Genomic DNA, 26,646 nt, shown 5'->3' with positions numbered 1-26,646 from the left:
TGCCATTTTTTTTATTTTTTTTTTTGAAATTATGTTCATTTTGCATTTTTTCTTTGTTTTCTGGTCTTGTTCCAATACACACAAATACTGTACACTGTACAAATGTGTATAACAAAAATATAATAATTTTCTGGGAGAAATACTTTATTTTCTATAATAATTTAAAGGGTGAAAACACTTTCAGCAATGACTGTATAATGGCCAGAAATAGTGCTGTTCTTTGTTACACCAGACAGCTTTTTCTGAAAAGTTTTTTTAAAGTACCGTTACCCCTTAAAAATCATCGGAATGCTTCTTTTGCAAACATTTTACTGACATATACACATATTTGTTGGTATACAAGTATACAACATAAAGTGAAAGATGAAAATAAATAATTGTCTAATATAAAATATATATGACTAATTAAGACCCTCCCCAAACTTGTGAACAGCACTCATACTTGGTCAACATGGGAAAGAGAAAGGAGCATTCCAAGGCCATCAGAGACAAGATCGTGGAGGGTCACAAGGCTGGCAAGGGGTACAAAACCCTTTCCAAGGAGTTAGGCCTACCTGTCTCCACTGTTTGGAGCATCATCCGAAAGTGGAAGGCTTATGGAACTACTGTTAGCCTTCCACGGCCTGGCCAGCCTTTGAAAGTTTACACCCGTGCCGAGGCCAGGCTTGTCCGAAGAGTCAAGGCTAATCCAAGGACAACAAGGAAGGAGCTCCGGGAAGATCTCATGGCAGTGGGGACATTGGTTTCAGTTAATACCATAAGTAACGTACTCCACCGCAATGGTCTCCGTTCCAGACGAGCCCGTAAGGTACCTTTACTTTCAAAGCGTCATGTCAAGGCTCGTCTACAGTTTGCTCATGATCACTTGGAGGACTCTGAGACAGACTGGTTCAAGGTTCTCTGGTCTGATGAGACCAAGATCGAGATCTTTGGTGCCAACCACACACGTGACGTTTGGAGACTGGATGGCACTGCATACGACCCCATGAATACCATCCCTACAGTCAAGCATGGTGGTGGCAGCATCATGCTGTGGGGCTGTTTCTCAGCCAAGGGGCCTGGCCATCTGGTCCGCATCCATGGGAAAATGGATAGCACAGGTTACCTGGAGATTTTGGCCAAGAATCTCCGCTCCTCCAGCAAGGATCTTAAGATGGGTCGTCATTTCATCTTCCAATAAGACAACGACCCAAAGCACACAGCCAAGAAAACCAAGGCCTGGTTCAAGAGGGAAAAAATCAAGGTGTTGCAGTGGCCTAGTCAGTCTCCTGACCTTAACCCAATTGAAAACTTGTGGAAGGAGCTCAAGATTAAAGTCCACATGAGACACCCAAAGAACCTAGATAACTTGGAGAAGATCTGCATGGAGGAGTGGGCCAACATAACTCCAGAGACCTGTGCCGGCCTGATCAGGTCTTATAAAAGACGATTATTAGCTGTAATTGCAAACAAGGGTTATTCCACAAAATATTAAACCTAGGGGTTGAAAAATAATTGACCCACACTTTTATGTTGAAAATTTATTAAAATTTAACTGAGCAACATAACTTGTTGGTTTGTAAGATTTATGCATCTGTTAATAAATCCTGCTCTTGTTTGAAGTTTGCAGGCTCTAACTTATTTGCATCCTATCAAACCTGCTAAATCTGCAGGGGGTTGAGTACTACTTGTAGGCCCTGTATTAGAGATGAGCGAACCGGTCGCGGTTCGGCTCGAGGTCGGCTCGATGAACGGAGGTCACGTTCGAGTTCGGCTCGTCGAACGTTCGACGAACCGAACTCGAACTGCATAGGAAACAATGGCAGGCAATCACAAAAACATAAAAACACCTAGAAAACACCCTCAAAGGTGTCCAAAAGGTAACAAACAACTCATAACACAACACAAACACATGGGAAAGTGACAAGGACATATACTCATGCGAAAACAAAAGAGCTGGACAAGGAAAAAGAGGAGGACACACAGATATAGGCATGACACGCCCTTCTAAAATCATGTAAAACACCGCAAGGTGACTCCAAGCGGAGTCTCCCTTTTTTTCCAAAAATTGGGCCCCACACACACCCACCCATTCAGTGGCAGCAGTTGTGCCCCAGTTGTACAATTCACAGCTAGATTTGCATCAAGCACATTCAAAAATACGCTATTCTTAACCGTCCCCAGGATGACACCGGGGTAGGTAGCAAAGTCTTTCCAAAGGAGGGTCTAAAAAAATTCTGAAAAGATTCCATAAACAGCTGTTACCAGCACCAGATACGGTCCTACTGGTACGGGTAGACTGTTGAAGATGACGAGACCGTCCCATGTTTGTCAAGTTACAACTGGGAGAATCACTCCCTGCACCTGCACGGTTGTTTGGTGGAAAAGCCGAGCTAAGATCGAGTAACAGCTTCTGTTGATACTCCTGCATACGTGCGTCCCTTTCTATGGCTGGAATTATGTCACAAAATTTGGACTTGTACTGGGGATCTAATAGTGTGGCAATCCAGTAGTCATCATCACTTCTAATTTTGACAATACGAGGGTCATGTTGGAGGTAGTGCAACAAGAAGGCACTCATGTGTCTTGCGCAGCCATGCGGACCAAGTCCACGCTGTGTTTGTGGCATAGAGGTGCTACCCGTTCTTTCTTCCTCTGACATCTCCCCCCAACCTCTTTCAACTGAAATTTGACCAAGGTCTCCCTCATCCGCTGAGTCTTCCATGTCCATGGACAGTTCGTCCTCCATTTCTTCATGTTCTCCTGCACCTTCCTCAACATTTCGCCTGCTACTATGCGCCCTTGTTGATCCCTGTCCCCCATGGTCCCATGCCTGCTGCGTTGGTGATGAACGTCTGGACCTTGATGATGTTGTTGTCCCTTGCGCATATGAATCCTTCTGTAGTTCCTCCCCTTCCTGTTGTCCCACCCCCTGACTCCGAATAGTGTTTAGCGTGTGCTCCAGCATGTAAATGACTGGAATTGTCATGCTGATAATGGCATTGTCAGCGCTAAACATATTCGTCGCCATGTCGAAACTGTGCAGAAGGGTGCATAGGTCCTTGATCAGAGACCACTCCATCAGGGTGATCTGCCCCACCTCTGCATCTTGTTGGCCCAGGCTATACGTCATGACGTATTGCACCAGGGCTCGGCGGTGCTGTCACAGTCGCTGTAACATGTGGAGAGTCGAATTCCAGCGTGTCGCCACACCGCATTTCAGGCGATGAACCGGCAGGCCGAAAGACTTCTGGAGCGCTGCACGTCGCTCAGCTGCGGCGCTTGAACGGCGGAAGTGAGCAGACAGTTTTCGTGCCCTGTTCAGAAGGCCATCTATGCCGGGATAGTGTGTTTTAAAAATTGCTGGACGACAAGGTTCAACACGTGAGCCATACAAGGTACGTGTGTCACCTTGCCCAGGCGAAGGGCCGCACCCAGGTTTGCAGCATTGTCGCACACGGCCTTACCAGGCTGCAGGTTGAGTGGAGACAACCATTTATTAAACTCGGACCGCAGAGCTGACCACAACTCCTCAGCTGTGTGACTCATTCCCAAGACATGTCAAGCTAAAGACCGCCTGATGCCGTTGCGCTCTGCTGCCAGCATAGTAATGAGGGGTGCGTGATTCCTTCTGCGCAGTGAGAACGCTGGTGGCCTGACCAGGCAGGCTTGGGGCGGAGGTGGAGGACCCAGATGAGGTGGAGGAGGCAGAAGCAGTGGCGGAACTTGGACAGACAGAGGATTGACACACAAGTCGTGGGGACGGCAAGACTTGTGCAGCAGACCCTTCACCATCTATCACCATAGTTGCCCAGTGCCCAGTCAGCGACATGTAACGTCCCTGTCCATGCTTACTGGTCCAAGTATCAGTGGTGAAATGCACCCGTTGACACAGAGTTTCTCAAGGAAGCGGTGATGTTGTGTGTGACATGCTGGTGTAGCGCGGGCACACCTTTCTTAGAGAGGTAGTGGCGACTAGGCATCTGGTACTGGGGCACAGCGACAGACATAAGGTCTCTAAAATCCTGTGTGTCCACTAGGCGGAAAGGCAGCATTTCTGTAGCCAAGAGCTTACAGAGGGATAGAGTCAACCTCTTAGCTTTGTCATGGGTCGCAGGAAGTGGCCTTTTATTTGACCACATCTGAGGGACAGAGATCTGGCTGCTGTGTGTAGACGGTGTTGAGTAGGGTGTCCCTGGAAAAATGCAGGTTTGTGAGGAAAGTGCAGGCGGAGACATGATGTTGCCTTCATCCAACGTTGGTGCTATCGATGTCTGAGAGAGCTGTACACACTCACTTGTTTCCCCTTCCAAACCAACTGATGACCTACCAAGCAAAGTGCCTGTTGCGGTTACAGTGGTGGAAGTTGTGCGTGGAAAAACAGGTGTGACAGCTGTCCCCACAGTCCTAGAAGATGAAGAGCGCGGAGCGCGCGGATGCACTGGAAGGGGCAGGGGCAGGCGGTGGATGGTTCGCTCCGCTAGGCCGCATTGCAGCACGTATAATGGCTTAGTAACTATCAGTTTGAGTGTGCAATGCAGGCAGACGTGCTGCAAATATCTGTGCACTACTGGGACTATACAGAAGTCCAACAGCCACGTTTAGGATGACACTAGGTACACTCAGTTACTAAGCCATTATACTAGCAAACACTGAGTGTACCTAGTGTCATCCTAAATGTGGCTATACTCCAACTGATAGTTACTAAGCCATTATACTAGCAAACACTATCAGTTGGAGTGTGCAATGCAGGCAGACGTGCTGCAAATATCTGTGCACTAGTGGGACTATACAGAAGTCCAATAGCCACGTTTAGGATGCCACTAGGTACACTCAGTGTTTCCTAGTATAATGGCTTAGTTATAATGAGTTGGAGTGTGCAGAGGACAGGAGGGTACAGTGCCAGGATTGTGGGGCTCTGGGTAGAGGAAAGGAGCCTGCCTTTCTATCCCTCCTAATGGGGAAATGCAGCGAGGAAATCCCTGACCTTAGCTACACAGACGCTGTCTCTGTTTTCAGGACCTGTCACCTATGGCTCTGACCCTGCCCTTAAAAGGACTGATAGAAAGTGCTATCCCTAAGCTGTCCAGCGCTGTGTATGGAGCGCATACAGCAGTATCGGCGATATTACAAAGGACGGAGCTGCGCCAGTGATGTCTGACACCAAGGACGCAGAAGAGATAATGGCGTCCGGACGGGCAGATACTCGTTTTTATAATGCAGGGACATGTGACATGGACATCCTATCACACATGCCGTTGCTTCTCTGGCTAAAAGTCCACTTAGCTGTGTGTGTGTCTGGGATTGGCTGACATGCTGGCCCTCCCCACTACGCGCGCGCCATTATACAAACACCAGTGATCTGAAGGCGCTGTTCCCGCACACTATACACTGACATTTCATAATAGTGTGAGTCACAGAGTGACTTACACTATTACTGCGGAAAGTCAGCTAGGAATTAGCTGTTTTTTTGCTTCTAGAACCGTTCTCGAACGTTTCTAGAACTATCGAGCTTTTGCAAAAAGCTCGAGTTCTAGTACGATCTAGAACAGCCCCCAAAATCACTTGAGCCTAGAACTGGAGAACCTCGAACTGCGCTCAACTCTACACTGAATGTATATATGTATATATGCATGTGTGTGTGTATATATATATATGTATGTATATATATATATATATATATATATATATATATATATATATATATATATATATATATATATATATATATATATATATATATATATATATATATATATATATATATATATATATATATATATATATATATATATATATATATATATATATATATATATATATATATAATATATATATATAATATAATATAATTATAATTATGATGACACTATGGTTTGGTGAGGGCTGGCAGCGAGGACCTGACTGATGATTATTATGTCCCCTGAGGAGTCTGAGTGACGAAACGCGTCGGGATGTCATCAGGGTCAGCATAGGGGTCCAGCTTGAGACCTAGTTGTGGTCCGTCCTCATGAGGACGGAAGTTTGGGGCAGCAGTTTTATTATTTTGTATCCAAGAAGTGGTAGGGCCAGTATATGGCGGACGACTCTACTGCTCAGGATCAAGAGACTGCATGACCTCCCATGAAAAGGGATTGGGTGAGACCATTCCTTTTATAAATACCTAAAAGTCTACTGCATACTTATGTACATGTATGACTGACCACTGTCAGCAAGATGAGTGCATACTGATTTGTTTTTTTATGTATTATTTCTTTTGTTGTGTTTTTTGTCAATTGGACCATTGTCCTTTGCCTACAGCAACATCACTTTTTGGTTTTGTTTGTTTTGTTTTTTTCTTGTGTTTGTTTTTTCTAGTGGCCATCACTAGACGGGACCCCCGGCGGGTGTGTCCCTATCTGGCTAACTTAAGTGGCCAGGGTGTGTTCACCTCAGATAGTGATGGCTTTTTGAACTTGACCTGTATGCATCAGAGTAATTAACGTTGCTCTTTTAAGGTTTACTATTAAAGGTGTATATTTTAATGCTATTTTGCAGACTTTAAAATGGCCACCATGGTCACTACCCATCTTGAAAAGTTTTCCCCCTCCAATATACTAATGAGCCACAAACAGGAAGTTGATATCACCAACCATTCATATTTTATTTAGGTGTATCCATATAAATGGCCCACCCTGTATATCTGCAAAAAGCAGGTTAAAACCGTGCAAATTAGTAACAGCATTGGCACATACTGTATACATGCATATATATAAGTATATCTGAAGGATCTTAGCAATGTGAAATAGAGAATTTTGATCATTGGTACATATGACATTTTAGTAATTCTCTGAGGCCTTATTGACATTTCCTTGTTTCGTGGTCAAAGGGTAAAATCATGCTGACAGATTCCTGCTGACCAAGCCCCATTTTTAAAACCTGACAAGTTTTACTTTACGGGTAGTGATGGACCTCAACTATAAAAGTCTGGATCTGCATGATTTCAAAAGTATTCGAGTGCCGGATAGTGCTGATCCAGAGGTGGCAACTCAGAAAATAAAACAAAAATGAAGGCAAAATAAAAATAAAACAAGTGCACTATACTTACTGATTATCCTGCATGGCTGTAACTGCTTCCAGCCGCTGATTCTTTTTCTGGGGACGGTCATTTACATTCATGTGTATTCACTGTTTCCCACGCCCATCGGCAGTCCTGGGATTTGTGATTGATTGCAGTCAGACAGCGCCCATAGCCTCTATGATAGCATGTTGTACTGCTTGCAATCACAGATCCTGTCTGTGAGTCACTGTAGACTGGAGTAAAAATAAATAATTGTTGTAGGGTCAGCCCATATTATAATACCCAACATAGATAAAGAATACACTATATATATATATATATATATATATATATATATATATATATATATATATATATATAATATTCGCTGTGTATCAAAATTAAAAGGAATCGCAGGCCGCTTTTAAAATATATAAATAATTAAAAAACGGCATGGAATCCACCAATTTTGATGCCCAGCTAATATAAAGCCCAGCAGCTTGGAGCTGGTATTCTCAGTCTTTTGAGATCCATAATTATTGGGCCCCCAGCCAAAAAGTAGCAGACTGCAGCCACCCAGGATTGTTGCATCCATTATATGTGACAATCCCGGAACTTTACCAGGCTCATGCCGATTGCCATGGTGTGGTGGCAATCAGAATAATAAGAGATTAATAACAGCCTACAGCTGTCACTAAGCCCTAAATTAGTAATGGAAGGTGTCTATGAGACCCCCATTACTAATCTGTAAGTGAAAAGAAATAAACACAAATATCAATAAAAATCTTTATTTTAAATAAAATTCAAAAACCCATCCTCTTTCACCAATTTCTTAATCCTAAAAACATCCAGGTCCAACAAAATCCACACAAGGTCCCATGACTATTCCAGCCCTGCTACATCTGAAATGACAGTGGACAGCAATATAATGCGCCTGCTGTGATCTTCAGGCAGAGAATGAGCCACAGTGATAAGCAGGGAGGTTACTCAGGTTATTTCCAATCACAGCTGGAGGCTCCCATGGCCCTCCACCTGTGATCACAAGTAACCTGACCTCAGGTGACCACAGTAGAATCCATGATCTCCCCTCAGGTGAAGTCATTGACTTCATATACCTGCATCTCCTGGCAGAAAACCAGATGACTGCATGCGGTCTGATGCAGTAGTGATGTGATTTTTAGTCAGGAGGTGTAGATTGGGTGCAGGATCTCTCGGCCCAAAAATGCAGAAGAACAGTTTTGACACTAAATTTTAAACTAAGGTTTTCTGCCAGGAGGTACAAATTTGATGCTGAAATGTCTGCACCAAATTTCAGCACCAAATTTCCACCTCCTGGCAGAAAACCTCACTGAAACGGCACCAAAACTGTTTTGTTTTTTTTTCTTCATTTCTGGGCCAAGAGATGCACATTTGGTGATGACATTACACCATATTAATGCATCCAATCTACACTTCCTGGCAACAAATGCATCAAAACTGCATGAGGTATGATGCGCTAGTGCTGCGTTTTTTTTGTTTTTTTTTGCCAGGAGGTAAAGATTGGGTGCAGAAATAAGGTGTAAAAACTTCACTACCAAATTAGCATCTCTTGTAAAAAAAAAACAAAAAAACAAAAAAAAAACTGCAGGTTTGTGAACCTGAGGGAAGGTTAATGAGTTTAATGAAGTCACCTGAGGTCCGATTACCTGCAGTTACAGGTGGAGGACTATGGGAACCTTGAGCAAATAATCTGACATCACTGCTCATTATGAGGCTCAGTCTCTGCATGAAGCTCACAGCAGGTGGTCACATTCTATGGCCGCATGTTGTGCCTTCAGATGTAGCAGAGCTGGAATCTTAGTGGGACCTTGTGTAGATTACGTCAGATCTGGGAGTTTTGGGGATTAATAAAGTGGTGAAAGAGGTTGAGATTTTTTTGTATTTAATCTCAAATAAAGGATTTTTTGGTGTTTTGTGTTTATTTCTTTTCCCTTATAGCTTAGTAATAGGTGTCTCATATACACTCCCCATTATTAATCTAGGGCTTAGTGGCAGTTGTGACCTGTTATTAACCACTTATTACCTCGATTGCCACAGCATCAGGGTAGATGGGATGACATGGGTAAAGTTCTGGGCTTGTCACATATAATGGATGCAACAATCCTAAGCAGTTGTAGGCTGCTATTTTTCAGCTGGGGGATAAGCATGAGTTTCCTTAGCCTAAAAATACCAGCTCCCAGCTGTCAGTTTTATCATGGCTAGGTATCAAAATTGAGGCTTACCGCATGTCGTTTTTTTAAATTATTTATTTAAATAATTAAAAACAAAGTCGAATGCAGATCCTCTTATTTTGATATGCAGCCAAGATAAGCACACTGCTGGGGGCTGCAACTTGTAGCCATATGCTTTATCTATGCTGGGTATCATAATATGGGTGGACCATATGACAATTTTTCTACTTATTTATTTTTACACTGTTCTATAGTGACCTATAGGCAGGGTCTGTGATTGCAAGCAGTATGACATGCTATCACACAAGCTTGGGGCAAGTCTGAGTGCATCCAATCACAGATGCCAGGACTGCTGGTGGATGGGGGGAGCATGAATATGCATTAAGGTAAATGAGCATCCAAGAAGAAGCCTGGAAGCAGTGACAGCCTCACTGGAGACTCGTTAAGTATAGAATGCTTAAGGGTACTTTACACACAACGATATCACTAACGATATATCGTCAGGGTCACGGTGTTTGTGATGCACATCCGGCGCCGTTACTGATATCGTTGTGTGCGACTAAAAGGAGCGGCGATCAACGATCGCAAAATCGTCAAAAATTGTTGATCGTTGACACGTCGCTCCTTTTCATAATATCGTTGGTGCATGCCACTAGTTGTTCGTCGTTCCTGCGGTGTCACACATAGCGATGTGTGATGCCGCAGGAATGACGAACATCTCCTTACCTGCGTCCACCGGCAATGAGGAAGGAAGGAGGTGGGCGGCATGTTCCAGCCGCTCATCTCCACCCCAACTCTGCTATTGGGCGGCCGCTTAGTGACTCCACTGTGATGCCGAACGAACCGCTCCCCTTAAAGGAGAGATTGTTTGGTATCTCCAGCGACGTCGCTAAGCAGCTATGTGCATGTGATGCTGCCGTAGCGATATTGTTCGCTACGGCAGCGATCACCCCCATGACGAAACAGCGACGTGGGCGGGTGCTATCGTGCACGACATTGCTAGCTATCGCTAGCGATGTCGCAGCGTATAAAGCACCCTTTACTCTAATCCTTCTATCTCTTCTACTACCATTTTTAAGTGCCTGATTCTGGTCCCTGTAGACTTTTATGGGGACTCGCATTTAGCCAGATGTCCGGGATCAATTCCAGGCCAGAACCGATTTTTAAAAAAAATCCGGTTACAACAGGCCATCCCGGATATCAGGGAGCTTTTCATCACAATTCATGGAGCATTAATTCTGGAAGGCTTTAACCTATCCCAGTGATTCTGAGATTGCTTATTTGTAAAACATTTTACTTTATGTTAACATTAAATTTAGGTACATTTGTTTTCAAGTTTTTTTTAATTAAAATATCTGATATTTGATTCAAATGTAGACATTTTTCAACTTTGAAAGTTTGTATTCTTAAACCAAACAGTCACGCGAATTAAAGTAGTTAAAAAATATCACTTCCTATATGTCTATTTTACATCAGCATCAAACTTTCTTTTATTTTGCTCGGTTGATAGAAGGGATAACATTTAGCAGCAATATTTTATTTAGTTCAAGGAAATTTACAAATTCAAAGTTTTACTGATATTTAGGTTTAAAGATATTTCATGGGGCTTACTATTTTAAAAACTGCTCTTCACAAGTTATTCTAAACTACTGTCAGGTCATTTGTTAACCCTTCAGGTCCTACTCATGTATTAAGGCAAAGTGTAATGAAAAAATAAAAAATGATATTATTTTCCACTAAAATATTGCTTTAGCTGCACATTTTTCATTTTCACAAGAAGTAATAGGAGAAAATCGACCTTAGAAAATATTAGACAATTTCTCTCAAATGTGGCAAAATGCAACATTTGGTAAAAAGCTGCTGTTTGGGCACACAAGGCTCGAAATGCAAGAAGCAGGGGAGTTATTTTGGCTGGAAAAGATTATTAATGACATATCGCATTTGCCTGTGACCCTAAGATTTCATAACTGCAGCATCTCCAAAAAGTGACCCCATTTTGGAGACTAGACTACACAAGACAATTATGTCAAAAAGAAAAAAACATTTTTTTTTATCAGTAAAATGCTGTTTTAGCCACAATTTTTTAATTTTCACATTTTTCACAAAAAGTAATAGGAGATAATAGGTCCTTGTAAAATTTATTACGTAATTTGTACCATTATACGATGATACGCTATCTGTGGTTAAAAATTTATAATTGGGCAAATGGCACAACTTAGAAAGTGAAGAGCACTATTTGATTTTTGGAGCACAAATTTGAATGCCATGTTGCATTTACAGAGCCCCTGAGATACCGAAAATAAGTAGAAACTCCACAAGTGACCAAGAGAAGGAATTCTTGAAGGGGTGTAGTGACCATTTTTGATTTAGAAAGTACATCACAGAACTTTAACTTTGGACACAGACATTTGTTTTTAGATTTTCCCGCTAAAATATTACTTTTAGCCTTAAGATTTTAATTTACACAAGGAGTAAAACAGGAAAATGCACACCACAGGCTGAAATAATTATTTTCTGAATCTGTCAATTTTACATGTAGTTATGTGGTTGTCCGTGCCTTTTTGGGCACATGGCGGAGATTAAAAGGGAAGAAACATTATTTGGCTTTTGAGAAATAGACTTTGTTTAAATAGATTATGCGTGATGTTAGCGGAGTTGGTGACTTGCCAAAAGAGCAAAAAAAAAACACAAGTAACCCAATATTTGGAAATTTCCCTGCTCCAATAGTTCAGAAGTCATCTAGGGCTTTAGTGAGTATTTTGAAACCACAGGAACCGTACTGAATTTTATAATATTGGACAGGGGAAATCTAATATATTAGTGTTAAAAATGTAATTGATTATTAGCTATAATTTTTTAAGTTACACAAGTGTCGTAAGTGAAAATGGCCCCCAACATTTGTTGAAATTTCTTACAAATGCAGTAATACCCCATGTATAATTGTAGACAACTATTTAGCCACACGGTACGGCTTAGAATGAAGGACTGCTATTTCTCCTAACCCTCTAGCGCTCACTGTTGCAATTAACAGGGACATATAAGATTTTGAACAGCACCATTAAGCCATAAAACCAAACTGGACCAATGCAGCAAGGTAACAGTTGTCATATATACTGCCAACAATCATGTCATTTTTGCCCATGAGGGGGTGCTATCCTCATATTTCTCAGCGCCATAAGAAAGCGCCATAAAAAATGTCCTTAATAACAATAGATGTCATGTACGCAGTATTTAAAGTATACCTATCACACTGGATAACGCTATTACACGGTTAATCTCTAAGTTAATAGCAGTAGAAATGTGCCCGGCCAAAGTACTGAAAGGAAGACTGTTGGGAGGAAATTGACTTTATTCCTCCCAGGAGCTGCCGGCTTTCACATGTGCCGTCATAGCTACAGTCACCGTTCACAGCGCTGTGAACAATGGCTATAAGTACATCCGATCACTTTCCTTGACGCCAGATCTGATGCACTGATGCACTGCAGAAGCAGCTGTCAGTCAAAGATATGGGGCATGCTCAGAGATGTTAAACTGTGATGGTAGCCTTGTTGACACAAGTGTCTCGCTGAAAGCTGGCGGCTCCAGCGAGGAATAAAGTTAATTTCCTCCCGGTAGCCACTTTTTCAGTATGGCAGCCATACACCTTTCTAATGCTAAACTGCAGAATTACCCTATTTCAACAGGTGAACAGTGTTATCAGACATGACAGGATCCCTTTAATGGGAAAACTTGTAGATGTTGTCATACATCTCATGCTCTGCATCCTTTATGTTTAGTTAGAGAATCTAAATTTCACATAAAGCAGCAATTTACAGCTTGAAGTACTGACATGGTACAGGATTTCCAAGCAGAAACAGATGCTTTTGGTGATTAGCGTCTTGGTGGTAGATCCTGTAGATGACTTACACCGCCAAGTTTCATGGAACAATGTGAGGTGTTGATGCTTAAAATGTCACTGAATACTGAATGATTTCCATACAAGATATTTTACTGTTTAATTTATGGTTTATTATTTCTGTCAAATGCTGAAATAAGAAAAGAAATTAGGTGAAATAACAGAGAAGTTAGAACTCAGACACGTTAAGAAAGTCATCACTAAAAATTACGGCTAAAATATATATTTGTGCAGATGCAGTCAGCCCAGTGTAAATGTAACTTTTAATTTTACTTTTTTATCATTTTAAAGTAATTGATATCTTCTGAAGTTATAGTATTCATTTTAACTTAATTATCACTGCAAAAGACATACTAGAAATGCAGATAGATTTAAAAAGGAAAATACTATAGCTTTTGCTAACTTTTCTAGTTTTATTTCTTTTTAGGGGCAAAATATTTGTTCTGTTTCAAGGACCAACCATGAAATATCACAATTAGTGATGGGCAAACGCACAACTATCCGGGATCGGCGGGTCCAATCGGATTTAAAAAAAATGTAAAGACCCAGAATTGATCCAGACACCTGGCCAGATGCTGATCCCCATATAAGTCTATGGGGACCCGAATCAGGTGGTTTAGGCTATGTGCGCACATTGCGTTCTATTCCACAGCGTGTAAGTCACTGCATATGCGTCTCAGAACACAGCCGAAAAAGCTGCGTTCTGAGACGCGTTCGACAGAATGCAACGTGCGCACATTCCTGGAGAATTCATGCGTTCTGGATGCTTGCTCTGCCATAGAATGAGTGGGAAAAGCATCCAGAACGCACATTATTGACAGTGCAGTTCCACTCGGGTCTGCAGCATCCCCATAGACTTGCAGCAGTGCCGAGTGGGACCGCACTGTCAAAAAGAGCATGGCTGGCTGCGACACAGAACCGCGCGATCAGAATGAACTCTGATGAACTTCACCCGACTTCATTGTGATCGCACGGCTCTGTGTGTGTGCCGCGGTTTGATTTGCAGTCACACGTGAAGGACTCACCTGTGATCACAAAGCCCCTGAGTGACTGCAGTGAGCTGCGCGATCATCTTTGCTTTCACTCAGGTTACTCGCGACCACAGCTGCCGTCCTCCACCTGAGAGCAGTGGCCGTGAGTAACCTCAGTGACAGCACAGCTGATCGCGCTACTCACTTCAGTTGCTGCATGGAGCTCACAGGAGCGGCGGTGTTCTACTGCCGCTCCTGTCAGCTTCCGATGTAGCAGAGCTGAAAGTGTCGTGGGACCTTGCGTGGATTTCATTGGACCTGTTTCTTACCCTGTCTGTCTGTCTCTTTACCTGTCTCTCTCTTTCCCTCTCTTTCCCTGTCAGTCTGCCTCTTTGTCTGTGTCTGTCTCTTTGTGTCTGTCTCTTACCCTGTCTGTGTCTGTCTCTTTCCCTGGCTGCATTGTGACACGCCAACATTCCATTTAAGGGCATAGCTGCGCATTCTTCTGAAGTTTTGGCTGCACTGTGGCTCCCAGCTCCATTCGCTTTAATGGAGGCAGGTTTTTTGGTGAATAACTGTAAAGAGCGGGGTTAAAATTTCCCCTCAAAACGTAGCCTATGACGCTCTCTGGGTCCAGAAGTGTGAGTGTGCAAAATTTTGTGGCTGTAGCTGCGACGGTGCGGATGCCAATCCCGGACATACACACACACACATACACACACATACACACACACATTAAGCTTTATATATTAGATAAAGGATTTTTCAGTGTTTGTTTTTATTTCTTTTCATCTACAGATCAGAAATGAGGGGTTTCATAGATTCCTCCCATTAACAACCTAGGTCTTAAGGCCCCGTTACACCACGCAATGACGTATCTATCGATATATCGCCGGGGTCACGGGTTCCGTGATGCATGTCCGGCATCGTTAGCGACATTGTTGCGTGTGACACCAACGAGCGGCCGTTAACGATGGAAAATACTCACCAAATCGTCCATCGTTGATATGTCGTTCATTTTCAAAAAATTGTTGCTTGTTGAGGACGCAGGTTGTTCGTCGTTCCTGTGGCAGCATACATCCCTGTGTGTAACACCTCGGGAACGACGAAGTACAGCGGCAATGAGGAAGGAGGGAGGTGGGAGGGATGTTACGGCTGCTCATCTCTGCCCCTCCACTTCTATTGGGCGGCTGCTTAGTGACGTTGCTGTGACACTGCACGAACCGCCCCCTTAGAAAGAGGGTGGTTCGCCGGCCACAGCGACGTCGCTAGGCAGGTAAGTCAGTGTGACGGCTCTTAACGATATTGTGCACCACGGTCAGCGATTTGCCCGTGACGCACAAAAGACGGGGGTGGGTACGCTCGCTAGCAATATCGCTAGCAATATTGCTGTGTGTAAAGCCCCCTTTAGTGACAGCTGTGAGCTTTCATCTACCTTTTATTACAGAGATTGTGTCTGCACCAGGGTAATTGGGATGAGTCGGGGAAAGTGCCTGGATTGTTACAGTTAATTGATGTGACAATTCTGGGCGGCTGTAGGCTGCTATTTTTAAGCTGTGGGGCAATAACCATGGGCCTTCCCAGCATGAGAATACCAGCCCCCAGCTGTTAGTTTTATCATGGCTGGGTATCAAAATTGGGGGGACACCATGGTGGATTTTTAAAATTATTTTTTTTAAAGTTTAGAAAAGCTGCACGGGGTCCCTCCTTATTTTGATACACAGCCAAGATAATCACATGGCTATTAGCTGCAGCCTTTAGCAGTATGCTTTATCTGTGTTGGGTATGAAAATATGGGGGGACCCTACATCAATATAGACATGCAGACAGCATGTGTGATTGCAAGCATTCAGACATGCTGTCATAAATGGAGGGGCGCAGTCTAACTGCAACAGACACTGGGACTGGTGGTGGGATTCAGGAATATGTATGAGGGTAATGAGTAGCCCCGGAAGTAGTGTTACAGCCGCATGGGAGACCAGTAAGTGTAACATGCCTGCTTTAGTATTATTTTCTTTCTTATTTTCTTTCTTTTAATTGCTTGGGTGTCTGGATCTGGATAATTATCCAGAGTTCCATGAGAACTGAGCCCGGGATCAGTGCACGGGCTATTAGACTTAGAGGACATTTTGAATATAGAAGGTGGATGGGATAAGCTATTTAAAAGGAGCCTGTCAGGTCCCATATGCCCTCCAACCTAGCAGCAGTCATAGCTGTATTTTCAAATTTCCTTCCTAACTAGCCCTGTGTAACGCTATTCACCAACATGAATGTTTGTTTAAAAAAACTACTTGTAAACCTTGCATTCCATATGCTAATTAGAGCCTTGAGTAGTCAGAGCATTGTTTTCCTTGACTAGTCGTCCCTCTTTCCATGTCATCACGTCCTTGTAGGTATGATGATAAGACGTCCATGAGCCGCCATCACTGCCAGCTAATGGAGATCTTGCGCATGCCCGCGGCTCATTTTAGCAGCATCAGAAACAGGGTGGATGTTTCCAGGCTTCATTAGGTGCACTGCTCATGACTGGAAGTTCAGAAGATGGCTCACTAACATGTCTTCTGAACTTTCGGTCATGTACACTACATCCCAATGAAGCCGGTAAGAGTACACTTAGCTTCAGAGCCATACTGAAGCGGCCAAAATACTCATGCGCAAGATTTCCAGGAGCTGGCAATGACGCCAGCTTATGAAAAGCATGTTATCATGCCCAGAAGAGTGTAATAAAATGAAAAGAAAAATGGTTAGTCTTGGGAAAAACACCCCTGAGACTAGTTAAGTCACTAATTAGCATAGATAAAGTGAGGTTTATAAGTAGTTTTCTGAAGTCAGGGTGCATGACACATCTGACGTCATGCACACACGCCGGCATTGAGGTCCTGTGCAGGCGCACTTTGATCTGCCCTGAGCAGATCAAAGTATTGTAGTGCACCTGCGCAGGACCTCAATGACGGCATGTGTGCATGATGTAGGACGTGTCATGCACCCCGGTTTCAGAACAAGGAGGACAAAGATGGCCAAGAGAGGAAGCGTAGCACCCAGAGAACAGAGACACCCATCTGCACCGCACCGACCATTTAGGTAAGTATTATAAAGGGACTTTTATGTTCTACACAGTGGCCTGGGCTCTTATATACAGCATGTTATAATGCTGTATATAAGAGCCCAGTGGTGGTTGCCGCAGTTTATAGGCCCCAAATCTTGTGACAGGTTCTCTTTAAGTATTTTTTTCCAATTTAACTGTACAAAATAGGACAGGTATTCCAGCATTACTATATGTGCAGACATATAAAACACTTTATGCTCAGTTCATTCAAGACTGCAGCTTATAATGAAACCATGGCACTAGTGTGATTTGAAGTAATGTTAAAAAATATATATTTAGTAGAAAAAATATACCATGCATCTTTATGGCATATATATAATTATTGTCTCTTTTTTTATAGGTCAACATAAGACACTTGGAAGCAAAATTTCAAAGGTACAAAGCTTAAAACTAGATCCGACAATATGGAGCAATGAACTAGTGAAGGTACAGTACAATGATACTTTATATTCCTTGTCATTAAAGTGAATATGGCAGATTAGGATTCCATAACTTAGTGGGACTCCTGATCACAGCCCTCGGTCTATGTTTCATCACCACAGAAACGTAAAAGGAGCTAAGAAGCAAGCAACACATTTAATAAATGATTTCATTATGTTTGGGTTTGTTCATGTTTTCTTTTGGTAGCTTTTCATTGTTCTGGGAAATGAAAAAGTTAATAGCTTCTGGGAAGCAAATCTTTTGCCTGAAAACATGCTTTGTGTGACCTCCACTATTAATCAGAGAAGATTATTTGTTGCACAAAAATACAAAGAAGGAAGATTTAAAAAGACGCTTTCTCCGAGCCGAACTCCTCAGCAACTAAATGAGGTACGTAAGTGTCACAAAGTGTATATGTTATTTTTCACCACTGATTTAATAACGAAAGTGCACAGAGTCCTGCTGACATACAATTTTAGAACAGTAGAAGGGGAACAAATACTACATTGCGATCTTTAAATTATGGATGCTACATCAGAACTAGTTATAATAGGAGAGATGGCTAGATATTTTTCTACTTTTTTCTATTTGTTATTTTATTATTTGATTGTTTTTAATTTTTATCTAAAATCATGTACTCAAATTGTTGTAATAATAATAATTATTATTTCTATTTTTTTTACTGCATCTTATCCCTGCAATTGTGCAATTTGAGGTGTATCAACCACGAAGGAAAACAGCTCAAATTAAATGCATTGTCCACTACTAGACAAACCTTTCAAAAATAGCTTCAAAGCAGAGAACATGATAAAAAAAAAAAACTACCTTAAAACTTACCTTGCAGATCAGTGCTGTGACTTATGGTGCTCACATATTATTTTGTGATGTGACCACTACAAACAAATTGTTAGCCACTCATTTTCTACAGCCTTTTAGAGCTTTGATTGAATTCCAAAAGGCTACAGCCAATCACCAGTCAATATTGAAGGAAAAGGGCATTAGCAGTGATGGACTGGGAGAAAATCTCAAGTTCTAATGTGGCTAAGAATAAAAAGTATTTGTGAAAAGTAGAACTTTGCAGTGTAATTATTAAAAATTCTTTTTTTTTTTTCAAGAAAAGAGTGATCTTTAATTTTATAGTGTACAACTTGTAGTTTAGGTTACCACCCACCTTGCAGTCCCAGTGTGGCCAGTTACCTAAGCAAGGACTGCTCCATTCTTTCAAGCCTGGTAACACTCTGAAGCTTAAGGGTTACTGGATCTGGCAAGCTTCAGTGTTCATGCACTTTCCTTAAGCAGTAGATAGTACTATGGCACAATACTTGATTGATGTTAATAGATTTCCTGATATTTTATGGATTGTTACATGTGCACAGGATCATAACCAATATCACTATAGGCATATAGCACCAGAACCTTCACAAGTACATGAATACATCTTCAGAACTACCAACAGCACAGAAATTCAGCATTACTACCACCATCAGTAAAGGAATACATAACCAGAACTACTATTAATACATGAATACAACACTGGAACCACCATTAGTACATGACTACATTGTCCAAACTCCTATCAGCACATGATTACATTACCAAGCTTAGTACAGTGATAAATTGCAATGTCAGGTCAACCCCATTATAATGAAAAGGGGGGATACACCGCCTGAGGTGAACAAGGGAGTGCTGCCCTATGTGTGAAAACAAAATGTGTACAATGGAGAAGAAAGGTACACATAAGTTGGGCGCACATCGAACAATGATATGAAAGGTCATGCAATATATAAATATTTTATTGGGTCAAAAGAAGTGAAAAACACACAATTAAAAACAATTAAAAAGATAGACAATATACAAACAAGGCCTCAAGATATGGTAGTATGGCTGCAAGATAATATACCGGTAAGTACAATCATCAAAAGTACAGATCAAAAATTTGAATAAATATCATGGAGTTACACCAGTAATACTCAAAGAAACTGACACGGTATAAAGTCAGCATGCAGTAATTGTGAGCAGAATATACAAAAACCACAAAATAGATTGGATTACCTATGGGGACGAGGAGTAAGGTTGCAGACACTATGAGTACTGCAAATAATGATTCATTCATATAGAATCATAGTTCCTCTTAGAAAGGCAGGCGTAGTGCGATTGTAGAACCAATGTATATGTGAGAAATACCTGTGATGATGTAACAAAACACTGAACAGATTGGATTTACCAATGGGGACAGAAAATGAGATCATAAGTGCTGCATGTTCTGCAAAGAGTAATGATTCACAAGTGCAGAATCATGGTTCCCATTATGAGTACAACCATAGTATGGTACAATGCTGATATAGATATAGATATATAGATATATATATATAGATATAGATATAGATATATATATAATCTATATATATATATATATATATATATATATATAATGTATGTATATATGCAAAAATAGCTATGATTGTACGGCAAGAGGATGGTAGAGCCCTAAAAAATATTATAAATCGTGAACACAATACCAGTATAAAAAAGAGGGCATACAAAGTAATCCAAGCTGTCAGTGCCAGGTGATATAGACAAGCATGGTTGCAATGGTACAATGAACAATATAAGAATGTGTACAAATTAAATTGTACCAAACACCCAGCTGTAAAAGGAATCACACAAAAAACAGCCAGTCAAGTTGTGAATCATACGCCCTGCTGTGGCAGTAAGCCACCAAAGTAGGGAGTCAATTCAAGTAGATGGAAGAGCTGAGAATCCCCCAAGGTGAGGAGAAATCAAGCTGCCATAATTACCAACCAGGCCCGGTGTGGTAAAAAAAACTGCATGCTGGAATCAGGAAATGAATGGAGCAAAAATGAGGCCAAGAAACTAGCCCCATAAAATTGCAATGTCAGGTCAACCCCATATCACATGAACCCTTTAACTCCAAGTATGTCCTTCACCCTCAAAATACAGTCCCATCCAAACTCTGTTCTGACACTGACCTTCTATATTGCCCCCCACCACATTACTCAATCTCTATACTTTTCCTCCACATACTTTTCTACAACCATACACTACCCTCTCACATGTTTCTCCCCATACTATCTGTTCACACTTTTTCCACTATGCTGTCACCTCAAAATTTATTTATATTTATATTTAAAGCTATTCCACCCATAATTTCCCTTCACAGTTTTCCTCCGTTAGTGTCCCTTCATACTTTTCTCCCCATAATTTCCTCTCACAATATATTCACTACACTATCCCACTACATTTCTCCCCAATGGTCCCACCACACTCAATCCATACTGCACCCTGATGATTTCCCACAAACTGTCCCTTCACATTTTACTCCCCCATACTGTCTCCTCATACATCTTTCCCTCATATCCCTTCAGCCCTAATACGGTTCCCTCACACTACTCCCCATACTGTCTCCTCACATTTTTCTTCACCCTATAGAGTCCCCTCACATTCCCTCATATGAAACACCCCACTCTTCCTCCCAATACTTTCCCCTCATACTTTGCCTCATACACTGTCTACACACCTTTCTTCCCTATACTGTTCCCTCCCAAGATTTCTTCCCCTCAAAAAAAATAAATTGTCAGCACAGGAGGGATGTTAGCAGCTTAAGATATTTATGGATAAGACTTTTTTTTGTTAAGGGTGAGAGAATGTTAACAAAATATAATCTTCTAGTTTTCACACTTTCAGATTTTAATATGAAGAAATGACAATCGGTTTTGTAGAATTTAGTATTTCGAATTTAACACTTTACAGCATGCTCTAGTTGAAGAATACTATTTTCTTTTTTGACCTTACTATATTTTTCAAAATCATAGCCATTTATTTAAAAGAAATTATGACATATCTTTATGTTGGTTGTAGGCATTATGTACTGCAGTAACTAAACCGGATGTGTTTGAAACCATAATGTTAGTATTTAATGGAGCTGATATCATGTGCTCTACTGGAGATCCGCTTAACAGTACTCCATACCTTCTGGCAAAAATGGCAGGACAACACTTACAGATGGAATTTCTACATCATAACAAGTTATCAGGTATAAGCTTTGTTGGACAAAGCACAAATTATTCCTTGTAATTCTTATACTAATATTCTTAATGCAGTTTGAGTTTTGACAAGTTTTTATTGGGGATAGCATGAATAACCCAACCATATGTAATTTTCACTTCACATTTTTGGTTGAACATATGGAAGATTTACTAAGCAAAATGTGGCAGAAAAGTAAATAGTTTGCCCCAATTTTATGATACATTTCAAATATGTAACAAAAACCTACTGCCAAAAGGCATTCAGTTAAGTTGTAAATGTCTCCAAATTTATAGATGAGCAAAATCTTTCGGCACACCATGAGATGGTGAAAACTACATCTTATATAGTGTTGTATAATAAAAGGTTGCATATTGTACCATTATTACGATCATTTTTTTGCTATTTTCGCTAATTACACTGGGGAACGCAATTTTTTAGGAGTTATGCCAGACAACTGTTCTTAATTAATTTTTGGATGCTGAATCCAGAAATGATCTCAGTTTTTCTCTATCACGTCAAGTTTTTGAACTACAGGATTTTTGTCTTCTCAAAAATATGTAAACTACTGTACCTAAAAAGTGGTGTTTTTTTAAAAATAGTACAAATATGAACAAAAAATGAAATATATAAGAAATAGGCATGACATATGTTTTTTAACACTATCATGTTTTTTTACAAAGGAGATATATATATATATATATATATATATATATATATATACACAAGTATTTAAGGTAAAAATGAAAAATGTACATTTATAGCTTTTTCTGGAGTGTTTAACTTGAGGACAGTCACGTTTGATGCTCCAGCAATAGTCAGCCATCATATGTACATCCCATCTACCCTGGTAACGGTCTTCCATAACCTTCAAATCTTGGTGAAATCGTTCACCTTGCTCATCGCTAACAGCACCAAGATTTTCCGGAAAGTTGGCAAGATGGCAATGCAGAAAATGGAGTTTAATACTCATGTTGCAACCAAGCGCTTTGTAGCTTTCCAATAGTTTCTGAACAATTTCTTTGTAATTACTTGCACGTGTATTTCCAAGAAAGTTCTTGACGACGTCTTTGAATGATAACCAAGCATTCTTCTCAAGATCTGACATAGTCCCGGTGAAATGTTCATCTTTGATGAGCTGTCGAATTTGTGGACCATCAAACACACAAGCCTTGATTTTTTTCAATGGACAGTCCAGGAAGTGCCAACATGATGTACTTAAAACAGTCGCCGTCAGTTGGCAATGCTTTTACAAATTGCTTCATGAGACCTAGTTTTATGTGCAGAGTAGAGTTGAGCGCGGTTCGAGGTTCTCCAGTTCGCGGCTCGAGTGATTTTGGGGGCTGTTCTAGATTGAACTAGAACTCGAGCTTTTTGCTAAAGCTCGATAGTTCTAGATACGTTCGAGAACGGTTCTGGCAGCAAAAAGACAAGCTAATTACTAGCTGGCTTTCCCCTGTAATAGTGTAAGTCACTCTGTGACTCACACTATTATGAAATTTCAGCGTATAGTGTGAGGGAACAGCGCATTCAGATCCCTGCTGTTTGGATAATGGCGATCGCCATTTTTTTTTTTTTCCTTGTCTTCCTTCTCTAAGCGCGCATGTAGTGGGGCGGGCCAGCATGTCAGCCAATCCCAGACACACACACAGCTAAGTGGACTTTTAGCCAGAGAAGCAACGGCATGTGTGATAGGATGTCCATGTCACATGTCCATGCATTATAAAAATGGACATTTTCCTCCAGCACGCCATTATCTGCCTTCTGCGTCTTGGTGTCAGTCACCGCTGGCGTAGCTCCTGTCTCCGATACTGCTGTGTACGCTCTATACACAGCGCTATACAGAATAGGGATAGAAGTTTCTATTAGTCCTTTTAAGGGCTAATACCGGCAAGGTCAGAGCCATAGGTGACAGACAGGGCTGTGAAAACAGATTTTAACAGCTACACAAGATGACCGCGTCTGTGTAGCTAAGGTCAGGGATTTCCTCGCTGCATTTCAACATTAGGAGGGATAGAAGGGGAGGCTTCCTTTCCTGTACCCAGACCCACAACCCTGCCACTGTACCCTCCTGCCCTTTGCACCCTCAAACTCATTGTTACTAAGCCATTATACTAGCAAACACTGAGGAAACTTAGTGGCATCCTAAAAGTGGCTGTTGGACTTCTGTATTGTCCCACTAGTGCAAAGATATTTGCAGCACGTCTGCCTGCACTGCACACTGAAACTCATTGTTACTAAGCCATTATACTGGCCAGCTATGCTGCCAGTTTAAGGGCCGTAGTTGCATTGTCAGGGATAATTATTGTTGTTTATTCTGCTGTTAATAAAGCTAGACCACCGCTGAAATCTACACCACCTCTCAATTTTTACTACCACATTTTAAGTGCACAATCTTGTCGCAATCAAAATGAGTGGCAAAATGACAGATGCTGGTGGAAAGGGGAAGAGGCGTGTTGGAAAAGGAAAAAAGGGTTTGTCCGTGGGGAAGGTGGCAAAGCTTCATTAACAAAAGGGAGAAAAATTCTGTACAACGACTGAATGGTAAAAATTGTATACTTTATTAATAGAAAATTGCTCAAAAGCAGACAAACAATGTTGGATTAAAAATAGCAGAGACAAATAATGGTGAGTACCAATAGATGGTGCCCTCACCCCAAAGTAGGTATATGGTGGCACATGTTAGAATTCAACACACAGCACATGAAGGGCTAAAAGCCAATATAACATAGAGCTAAAGTGTACTGCTGCCTATTGAGTGCCCGTTACTAATGCATCAATTACATAGTGTCAAAAAAGACTTGTAACAACACACTATAATACATTGCAACCAAACATACCTAAATGATGGATGAGAGCCCAATTCCCCAGGGGGAATTGGGCTCTCATCCACCATTTAGGTATGTTTGGTTGCAATGTATTATAGTGTGTTGTTGCAAGTCTTTTTTGACACTATGTAATTGATGCATTAGTAACGGGCACTCAATAGGCAGCAGTACACTTTAGCTCTATGTTATATTGGCTTTTAGCCCTTCATGTGCTGTGTGTTGAATTTCTCTCCCTTTTGCTTATAGTTATCTGTATATGGCTTTGTCCATATTGTGAATATGGCACGGGATTGTCCGTGCTCTCTGGTATTGTTTATTTAAAGCTCCATTAACATCTGCTGAAGATAGACCATCTTCCAGCAAAAGTAAGATGTCTACTACTTACCGTGGACAATCCGATGTGCTCCCTTTTTTACGGACACGAACAACAGGAAAAAAAGGTAGATGATGGCCAAAAAAGAAAAATGCTTGACTGAATCTCAAGTGGTCCAACAAGTGCCCTCTCTGCCACCTCAACTACTGCATCCAAAAAACACCAGTCCTCTGAGTTGTCATCCCAATCACACTTGCATTCTCCCAACTGTGAAGTCTCCATCCGCCCTGCACAGTATGGTGGAACTGAGATGGCTGAGTCTGCAGAGCTGTTCAGTCACACTATAGCCTGGGAATCAGAAGTCTGCTCCCAAGCTACAGTAAGTATAGACCAGGAAATGGTCTGCAGTGATGCCCAGAACCTTTGAGACTCTGATTCAGGCTGTGAGGACCAAGTTTCTGAGCATAATGTTGACCCTTTTTCACAAACTGTAACACCTGTTGTTATAGACAATGAGGAACATACTGATGACGATGAGACGCAGATACCAGATTGGGATGACAACTTAAATATTCGGTCAGGGCAAGAAGAGGCTCGATCTGAGGGTGAGGGGAGTGCAAACACAACAATTGATGAGGAAGTTCTAGATCCCACCTACTGTCAACCCACAGTCAGGCACTCGAGGAGGTCAACAGAGGCGGTGGAGGAGGATGCAACCGACGACGAAGTTACCTTGCGCCTTCCTGGACAGAGTCGGAGCACTGGTAGCACATCTACAACTGCATCCTCAGCCACCACTCTGTCTCTGAGCACTAGTCGGGGGGCTCAGCAGGTCGCATGCCCTCTAAGCCTTGCCTAGCCTGGTCCTTTTTTGACATAGAAAAAGATCGGCCAAATTATGTGATCTGTAAAATTTGTCGTGATTCTGTTAGTAGAGGGCAAAACCTCAGCAGTTTGACAACTTCTTCCATGAATCTTCACAGGAATAAATATCATATGTCCCAGTGGGAAGCTCACCGTGCTGCAATGCGGCCTAGCGGAGCGAACCATCCGCCGCCTGCCCCTTTCAGTGCATCCGCGCACTCTTCATCTTCTAGGACTGTGGGCACAGCTGTGACACCTGGTTTTCCACGCACGACTTCCACCACTGTAACCGCAACAGACAGTTTGCTTGGTAGGTTGTCAGTTGGTTTGGAAGGGGAAACAAGTGAGTGTGTACAGCTCTCTCATACATCGATAGCACCAACGTTGGATGAAGGCGACATCATGTCTACGCCTGCACTTTCCTCACAAAGCTGCATTTTTCCAGGGACACCCTACTCAACACCGTCTACACACAGCAGCCAGATCTCAGTCCCTCAGATGTGGACAAATAAAAGGCCATTTCCTGCGACCCATGAAAAAGCTAAGAGGTTGACTTTATCCCTCTGTAAGCTCTTGGCTACCGAAATGCTGCCTTTCCGCCTGGTGGACAGACAGGATTTTAGAGACCTTATGTCTGTCGCTGTTCCCCAGTACCAGATGCCCAGTTGCCACTACTTCTCTAAGAAAGGTGTGCCCGCGCTACATCAGCATGTCGCACACAACATCACCGCTTCCTTGAGAAACTCTGTGTGTCAATGGGTGCATTTCACCACCGATACATGGACCAGTAAGCATGGACAGGGACGTTACATGTCGCTGACTGGGCACTGGGTAACTATGGTGATAGATGGTGAAGGGTCTGCTGCACAAGTCTTGCCGTCCCCACGATTTGTGTGTCAATCCTCTGTCCAAGTTCCTCCACTGCTTCTTCCTCCTCCACCTCATCTGGGTCCTCCATCTCCGCCCCAAGCCTGCCT

At 41.9% G+C, this 26,646-nt stretch overlaps 1 protein-coding gene across 1 annotated transcript in view; it reads left to right on the top strand.

Annotated features, from left to right (window-relative positions):
• Nucleotides 1-26,646, top strand: part of ARAP2 (ArfGAP with RhoGAP domain, ankyrin repeat and PH domain 2) — a 494,936-nt gene that overhangs the window by 211,817 nt on the left and 256,473 nt on the right. Inside the window, exons 12-14 of the mRNA XM_075346952.1 lie at nucleotides 17,541-17,626; nucleotides 17,828-18,010; nucleotides 21,500-21,674. Coding sequence (XP_075203067.1) covers nucleotides 17,541-17,626; nucleotides 17,828-18,010; nucleotides 21,500-21,674 — 444 coding nt within the window. The remainder of the gene's footprint in view (nucleotides 1-17,540; nucleotides 17,627-17,827; nucleotides 18,011-21,499; nucleotides 21,675-26,646) is intronic.

Source organism: Anomaloglossus baeobatrachus, chromosome 1, assembly GCF_048569485.1.
Source record: "Anomaloglossus baeobatrachus isolate aAnoBae1 chromosome 1, aAnoBae1.hap1, whole genome shotgun sequence".
In the NCBI taxonomy this organism is placed as follows: Eukaryota; Metazoa; Chordata; class Amphibia; order Anura; family Aromobatidae; genus Anomaloglossus; species Anomaloglossus baeobatrachus.
Note: the sequence above shows the minus strand (reverse complement) of the source record. Positions and strands in the feature narration are given on the sequence as shown.